General features: G+C 66.7%; 1 protein-coding gene across 1 annotated transcript in view; it reads right to left on the reverse strand.

Annotated features, from left to right (window-relative positions):
• Window positions 1-289: 289 nt before the first annotated feature.
• CANT1 (calcium activated nucleotidase 1) overlaps window positions 290-8,116 on the reverse strand; it is a 10,233-nt gene continuing 2,406 nt past the window's right edge. The window contains exons 2-4 of the mRNA XM_077833857.1: window positions 2,574-3,227; window positions 2,055-2,258; window positions 290-1,384 (exon numbers count right to left, since the gene is read on the reverse strand). Of these exons, the coding sequence (XP_077689983.1) occupies window positions 1,014-1,384; window positions 2,055-2,258; window positions 2,574-3,207 (1,209 nt within the window). The 5' untranslated portion in view covers window positions 3,208-3,227 and the 3' untranslated portion in view covers window positions 290-1,013. The remainder of the gene's footprint in view (window positions 1,385-2,054; window positions 2,259-2,573; window positions 3,228-8,116) is intronic.

The following is an 8,116-nucleotide window of genomic DNA, read 5'->3' on the forward strand; positions in this document are numbered from 1 at the left end:
GAATGGCAGGGCTCTCAGGGCTCATCGCAGAGTCAGGTGCTGGACTGCTCCCATCCCACGGAGAGCTGCAAGTCAGAGCCTTAACCTGCCAAGCTCGGCGCCTGCCCCAGCCAGTCGGGAGGGAACAAGGCCCAGGCTGGGCAGGCAGATTCAGAGGGGATGCCTGGTCACTGGCTGTAAGGGAGGGAATTGGACTCCCTGGCAGGGATCCCCACCTCTTGAGCACAGCGGTTCCCAGCAGGAGGCCCCACGCCACAGAGCAGAGTGAAACCCTCACACGGAGTTCGGGAACGTTTCACTTTGGTTAATTTAATCCGTTAAACGACCCGGGCTGTAGCATGGCTCCCTTCCACCCCAGCCGGGCCCTGTGCACCTGCCCCGGCTGTTCCGCAGGCTCTTTCCAGGCCGTGCTGCAGCCATACAGGCAGAAGAGCAGCATCTGGGGGCTGGTTGCTACACACCAGCCTACTGGGCACGGCCCTGTTGGCACGAGCTGCTGCAACTCTGTGCCGCAGGGAAACTCCAGGGTAACGTAGCAGGTGCAGGCCCTGCCTGTGGGAGGGGCAGACAACCATGGGCCAGGCTCAGAGATGCTGAGCAATGCCACTGACCTGGCTGGGCAGGAAAGGAAACGCTCCCCAAGCAGCTATCTCACAGCTTCGTGAAGCCCCCTGGGGACCTCCCTGCCAGCGCCCAGCAGGGCAGCCCAGGAAGGGCCCTGGGGTGCAGGACAAGGGCTTGCAGCCCTGCAGAGGGCCACGTGGAAGCTTGCAGCGGTGGCCTTTCACCACCAGGTGCTAGGGCGCAGCCATTCAAGCCACGTGTGCTGCAGCAACTCGCCAGCATGGTAACTGCAGGAGCCTGGGACCCCTCCCCGGAGCTGATCCAGGCCGGCTGCCCTGCCCAGCTCGGGAGCAGTGCGCCCCCCAGTGGTGACAACGCTCAGGCAAAGCCCCGCGCCCGACCCCGGGGCGTCCCTGCCCCTGTCTCTCGAGCCCAGGACAGAGTCCCTGTTAAATAAACTCAATCCCTTCGTATTTCACGGCCCCGATCCTGGTCTCCGGCAGCAGGAAGCGCCCATCCAGCGTGAAGGCCATGATGTAGGTGGCAATCTTGCCATCGTCCTCCTCCGATTTCAGGGCCACGATGAGCTGGTCGTCAGTGTCGGGGATGAATTTGAAGGAGGAGAAGCCGTGGGTCGGGACGGCAGCCCCCACGTGGCTGACGGCGATGTCGCTGAAGTCCTGCGTGGCCCGCAGCAGCAGGTTGGTACCCCGGTGCTCGTCGGCCTTCTCGTCGTAGCGCTCCTGGCTGGCCCGGCGCGGCAGGAAGAACCAGCGCTGCAGCGTCTCGCTCCAGGCGGCCGACTCATGGATCAGGTAACCTGGGGAGGGCAGGGCCAGGGTGAGAGCAACTCCTAGGCAGGCAGAGCACAGGGCTGGGACCCAGGAGCTGCCAGTGCTCGGTCTGAATGTGACGAATGCCCTGGGCCACAGCCCCTCTCTATGCGTCACCTGGGTGCTGATTTCCCCTTTCCTGGGGCAGGGGAGCGGGTGTCAGCAGAGCCCTCCTCGCTGGGATTCCCGCTATGCTGCATGGATGGTGCAGAGCCGGCAGCCAGCAAATCTGGGCAGGGTGGGGGGCCAGCCTGGCTGAAGTCGCCTGCCTGAGAGGAGCAGATTCCCCCTCCCAGTTCCCCTAACACAGAGGGCAGCACAAGCCACGGCCCTGCCTCCAACAGCTCCGTGGGGCAACAGGCTGCCAGCGCGCCCAGGGACGGCATGCTGCACACGGCTCTCCACACCACTGCGAGCACAAGACTGGTCACAGCACGATGGGCAGGAGGGGTCTAGCCCCGGCACCCAGCCCCACCCATATCCACACCCCATGGGTGAGGGGAGGGGAGGTTCAAACCCCCAGTTCCTTTAGCACTCACATTGCCTGCCCGCAGCCTGGAGGGTGCAGTATCAGGAATTCCTTCCAGCCCCTCCTTGCAAGCGCAGATGGGACTGCCCAGGGCTGTGGGGCAGTTGGGGGAAAGCCCCACCTCTTACCTGGGAGCCTGATGCCAGCCGCTGACCTCAGTGCGTTGTAGTTGGACACCCAGTTCTCATGGCCCACGTCCCCCTTGGAGCCGACCACCTTCACCCACTCGGGGTTCTCATTCATCACCTCCCCGGTGGTCGTGGTCCACTCCTTCCCCAGGCCACCCACGTACAGGTGTTCATCCTTCACTGCCAGCCACTCTGCTTTGAAGCCTAGGCAGAAAGACCCAGTGTTAGCTTGAACAGGGGACCTCAGCCCTGCAGTCAGAGGAAAGGGGTGGATGCACCCACAGGGGGCAAGGGCCGACTGGGGCAGCGGTGTGTGTCCCCGGCTATCCTTCCCGCAGCAGTCAGGAAAGCCTCTCCCCGCCGCCCCTTGGGGGGATTCCCATGGCCATGATCCAGATGCCCAGGAGGGCACGAAGGCAGGGGCTGGGCTAGTGATCACCAGGCAGCTTTGCTCTGGCGGCTGAGTTTGTCCTGGATCAGGGCTGCGACAGGGAAGACGAGAGGAGAGGCAGAGCTCACCTTTGCCCACGGTGCCATCCCCATCCGATAGGATCACCCAGGGGACCACTGTGGTGCCCTCGATCAGATAGACCACTCCCGTCCGGTCGTCCACTGCATACAGCTTCCCGTTGAAGACAACCAGCTCCGAGAGCTCCATGCCTCTCCCCTTCTCGGCCAGATGGGACTCCAGCACGCTGTCGGCCCGGTCCCACTCCACCGTCACTCTGTCCCCGCTGGCCGACAGGGTCAGGTAGCCCTTCTTCAGGTAACTGAACCAGGTGTGCTCCTGTGGCCCCTTGGAGCTGGTGTCCAGGTCGGCAATGACCCCGATCCTGTAGCGCACCCCTTCCGAGTTTCTCTGGGGCGGGGACAGCGGGTAGGTGTCATTGTACCTGTCCCCGGGCAGCGGGCTGAGCCGCCAGTTGTGGGCATTGGCTGGGGCCGGTCTCCCCGTGGCCGAGCGGTGAAAGCACAGCAGGAGCAGCCCCAAGGCAACGCTGAGCGAGGACACCAGGATGGCCTTCCAGCGCAGTCGGAAGCGGGGGTCAGCAGCCTTAGTCATGGACGCTAGGACGGGAAGGCCACCAACGCTGATCCGGAGAGGGCTCATAGACTCACTCCATTCCAGGCGCTGGCTGGGCGGGACGCGCATCAGCCTGGGGGCAGCAGAACCTGGCACCAAGCAAGAAAAGCGACAGGGTGAGACAGGGCCAGAGCTGGGGTCTCGCATTGCACCCTTCGGTGGGGCTGCGCTCCTGCCCCAGGATAGTTAGTGGGACCCCAGGCTCCGCCCTGCCACCAGCTCCCCACCAGCAGCACCCATGGGGTGGGCCTTTCTGCTGACATCCCTGGCCCTGACACGCGCTCAGAGAGCCGCTGGTGCGCCCTGCTCTGCTGGCAGATCTGGGTTCTACTGACAGGGTAAGTGGGAAGCCCGCGAGAGGGCCCAGCAGATGGGGTGCCCCATCCAGGGAGCTCCTGTAGCTTGCTGAGGGGGAAGCGGGGCCAAGGCTGGCTGGGAACGAGCATCCCCTCCCCCCGACTCCCCAGCAGCTCCACTGCTCAAGCTGGGAGGGATGGAAAGCATGGGAGCATCCAGAACAAAGGAGAATCGACCCTGGGCGGGATGGCCAGGGCCCTGCCGAGGGATCGCCCTAACTGTAGCAGGCCTGGCCTCCCTGGCCACGGCTACTGCCCTGCGGGCTGTAAACACCAAACCCAGCAGCTCTGCAGGAAAGCGCGGCCCCCGGCGAGGAGAGATCCCCAGTGCACCGCAGCCTACGATGGGGAGACGCCCGGTGAAGTTCACACAGCCAGTCTGCGGCAGAGCCGGAACCCAGGAGCCCCGACTCCCAGCCACAGCTCCTCCGCAACATTCCCACCTGACTTAAATACCGCCTGGCGCACACCCAGCCAGCTACCGGTGCCCACCCATCGGGAGCGAGAGCTGCGGGTGACCAGCCCTGGCAGCATCCCTGCCAGGCACGAGAAGCCCCATAACCCATACCTGCCGCCTGGCACCATGCCCTGCACACGGCCCGTCACACGCTGCCCTGCAGCTGGGTCCCAGGGTCCCCGGCACAAGAGGAAGCAGCTGCAGTGTCTCCAGCTCTTCCCTGACAACGCTGCAGGTACAGAGAGCCGGGGCAGGGGATCGGGGTTCCCTGGGTAGGGAGGGGTGGCAGGAGAGGGCCTGACGCCCCCTGCCCTATGGCTGTCCGCACCAGACAAGGGAAGCAGAAGACAGACTAGAGCCCCAGGCCCCACTCCCCTTACAGCCTCTGCAGCTCACCACATGGCAGAGCCTAAGCACCAGCCGCTCTCCCCCGGCCAAATCCTGCACGAGCCCCGCAACAGTCTAGTGAAGCCCAGCAGGGCTTTGGTGGGGGCTGGGCTCAGCCCCCCAGCTCTGCCTAGGGTCCCGAAAGGGCCTCTCTATTGGCTCCCAGGGTGAACGCCAGAGACCACAGAGCCGCACACAGCATGCCCAGAAATCCCAGCTCCTTCCCCAGGCACATGGCTGGGGAAGGGGCCCCACTGCCCCAGAGTTACAGGTATGTGGGGCAAGAAGAGGGGAAACAGCAGGAGCAGCACAGGAGAGCCCCTGCAAGGGGGTGTGGGAAGGAGTGCAGCAGCCAGCCCAGCTGTATGCACAGCCCTTTCCCCAAACCCACCTCGGGGGCTCCCAGCCCTGGCCTAACAGTGCAGAGAAAGGCCAAGTTCTCTGGTTAAGCGCATGAAGGAAATTCGTAACAGCCGGGGACGGGCCCCAGGAGCCCTGGTCCCCCCCCCGCCCGCCTTCCAGAGCCGGGGACGGGCCCCAGGAGCCCTGGTCCCCCCCCCCCGCCTTCCAGAGCCGGGGACGGGCCCCAGGAGCCCTGGTCCCCACCACCACCCTTCCACAGCTGGGGACGGGCCCCAGGAGCCCTGGTTCCCCCCCGCCTTCCAGAGCCGGGGATGGGCCCCAGGAGCCCTGGTTCCCCCCCCCCCCCCCCCGACCCCGCCTTCCAGAGCCGGGGATGGGCCCCAGGAGCCCTGGTTCCCCCCCCCCGACCCCGCCTTCCAGAGCCGGGGATGGGCCCCAGGAGCCCTGGTCCCCCCCCCCCCGCCTTCCAGAGCCGGGGACGGGCCCCAGGAGCCCTGGTCCCCCCCCCGCCCGCCTTCCAGAGCCGGGGACGGGCCCCAGGAGCCCTGGTCCCCCCCCCCGCCCGCCTTCCAGAGCCGGGGACGGGCCCCAGGAGCCCTGGTCCCCACCACCACCCTTCCACAGCTGGGGACGGGCCCCAGGAGCCCTGGTCCCCCCCCGCCTTCCAGAGCCGGGGATGGGACCCAGGAGCCCTGGTTCCCCCCCCCCCCGACCCCGCCTTCCAGAGCCGGGGATGGGCCCCAGGAGCCCTGGTTCCCCCCCAGCCTTCCAGAGCCGGGGATGAGCCCCAGGAGCCCTGGTTCCCCCCCACCTTCCAGAGCCGGGGATGGGCCCCAGGAGCCCTGGTTCCCCCCCCGCCTTCCAGAGCCGGGGACGGGCCCCAGGAGCCCTGGTCCCCACCACCACCCTTCCACAGCTGGGGACGGGCCCCAGGAGCCCTGGTCCCCCCCCGCCTTCCAGAGCCGGGGATGGGACCCAGGAGCCCTGGTTCCCCCCCCGCCGACCCCGCCTTCCAGAGCCGGGGATGGGCCCCAGGAGCCCTGGTTCCCCCCCAGCCTTCCAGAGCCGGGGATGAGCCCCAGGAGCCCTGGTTCCCCCCCACCTTCCAGAGCCGGGGATGGGCCCCAGGAGCCCTGGTTCCCCCCCCGCCTTCCAGAGCCGGGGATGGGCCCCAGGAGCCCTGGTTCCCCCCCCGCCTTCCAGAGCCGGGGATGGGCCCCAGGAGCCCTGGTTCCCCCCCGCCTTCCAGAGCCGGGGATGGGCCCCAGGAGCCCTGGTCCCCCGCCCCCCCCCCTTCCACAGCTGGGGACGGGCCCCAGGAGCCCTGGTCATCCCCCCCAGAGCCCGGGACGGGCCCCAGGAGCCCTGACTCCAAGTCACCTGCTCTGAACAGTCAGATCACACACACCCCAGATGAGGACGAAGATTCCCAGGCCGCTCGGACAGCCCAGGGGACCCTGGCCCACAGCCAGCAGGAATGGCCTCTGTCTCAGGAGCCACTTGCCTTCCTGGAGCCTGGCCACCCTTCCTGTGGAGCAAGCAGCCGGCTGGGCAGGGTCCGGGGAGCAGCCCCCGCCCCCGTGCTCTGCTGCGGCCCCAGGCCGAGCTGTGCAACAGGTGCCGGAACAAGCAGCTACGGGTGCTCAGCCCCTCCCTGAGCAGGATCCAGGAAACGCAGACCGCTCGGGGGACCCAGCCCTAGCCAACCACGTCGTCTTAAAGACACAGCAGCCTGTTCCCTCCTCTCCCCGGCCTCGCCAAGAGGCCACTCTCAGCCCAGCCTGCTCACCCGCGTGCTCCAGGAACACTGCCCGTGGCAGCATGGCCCCGTGAGGCCTTGGGGAAGGCACTTTGCCTGCCTCCCGGCTAGCGGGGCAGGGACTCACTAGTTAATGACAAGGGCAGAGCCCCTGCTTGACAAGCCAGACGCGCCAAACCTGCTCTGGTGCCTTGGTGCCTTTGCCTCCCAGCCCAATCTTAGCTGCTCTAGGGCTCCAGAGGCAGAAACAGCCTTTATTTGGGGGGTGGGGGCCTGCAGCTCTCACAGGGATCAATGGGAGGGTGGGGCCCAGCCACCTGTCTTCCCTAGCTGGCTGTGCCCCAAGGAGGCCGCTCCTTCAGCTAGGCCCAGCTCGAAGAACCAGGCCCCAGACACCCAGGGTCTGAGTTTGGCTTGCCTGGAAACAGGGAGACTCCCTTGTAATGGAGCAGCCCGCTGACCCCCACGTGTAGTAACAGCAACTACAACCAGGACACCGGGGCACCCCATGGCTGGGAGCGACAGCCGGGTGCCTGCGTCTAGCACGTGGCCCTGCAGACCCCAGGCCAGTGATGCCCTGGGAGGGGCACACCCCTAGCAGGCTGGCACGAGAACCTGGCAATCAATACGCCTTAACAGAAGCTCTCCGGAGAGGGTGTGGATCCGGTGCTATCCCCCGACTCTCCAGCCCCCCTGGACTGATAGCCTAGCTGATCTCCTGGGAAGCTCCCCCCGACGGCTCTGCTGCCTGGGGAGGGGATGCTGGCCAAGTCCCCAGACCAGCCACGACTCCTGCGTGCCTTCAGCAGGCTGCCCAGGGCACGAAGAGAGGCCTCTTTGAGCAGCGGGAGAGGCCTTGTCTGCTCACTCTGGAGCCCAGTCAGCACTGGGGCAGAAACCTCAGGGCACAAGCATGGACACTGCGGCTCCCCCACGAGACTCCCCCCCCCGTAGATCGTGTGGGGCTGGCCAGCAACTAGGGAGCGGCCAGCGGGAGGAAGAGGGGGAGATTTTAACACCCATGAAAGCCAGGGACAGAACCAAAGACAGTGAGACCACAAACCACAGGGACGCACAGACCCACCTCCCCTGTAAAACTCCACCTCCAACCTGCCCCCAGCTCCTCCCCAAGTGTGCACAGCTCTGCCCATGCCCCTCAGTCCTGACCCACAGCCCCTGCTAGCCCAGCCCTGGGCTCCCCGCCAGCTCTGCTGGTGCCCCTCAGTCCCGACCCACAGCCCCTGCTAGCCCAGCCGTGAGCTCCCTCCCCAGCCCTGCCAGTGCCCCTCAGCCCCAACCCTCAGCCCCCCCTTCCCCCCAGCCCTGCCTGTGCCCCTCAGTCCCGACCCACAGCCCCTGCTACTCCAGCCCTGAGCTCCCTCCCCAGCCCTGCCAGTGCCCCTCAGTCCTGACCCACAGCCACCCCCAGCCCTGCCAGTGCCCCTCAGTCTTGACCCACAGCCCCCTGCTATCCCAGGCCTGGGCTCCCCCCCAGCTCTGCCCGTGCCCCTCAGTCCACACTACACACGCTGCAAGCAGGTGCAATGGACACAGAAGGGAGGCTCAGGCTTGGTGCGGCCTGGGGCAGGACTCTGGGGACAGACCCCCGACTCCAGCAGCAAAAGGGTCTGGGCATTTGGTGGCCAGGCAAACGGG

This window comes from Eretmochelys imbricata, chromosome 14 (assembly GCF_965152235.1).
Source record: "Eretmochelys imbricata isolate rEreImb1 chromosome 14, rEreImb1.hap1, whole genome shotgun sequence".
Lineage (NCBI taxonomy): Eukaryota > Metazoa > Chordata > Testudines > Cheloniidae > Eretmochelys > Eretmochelys imbricata.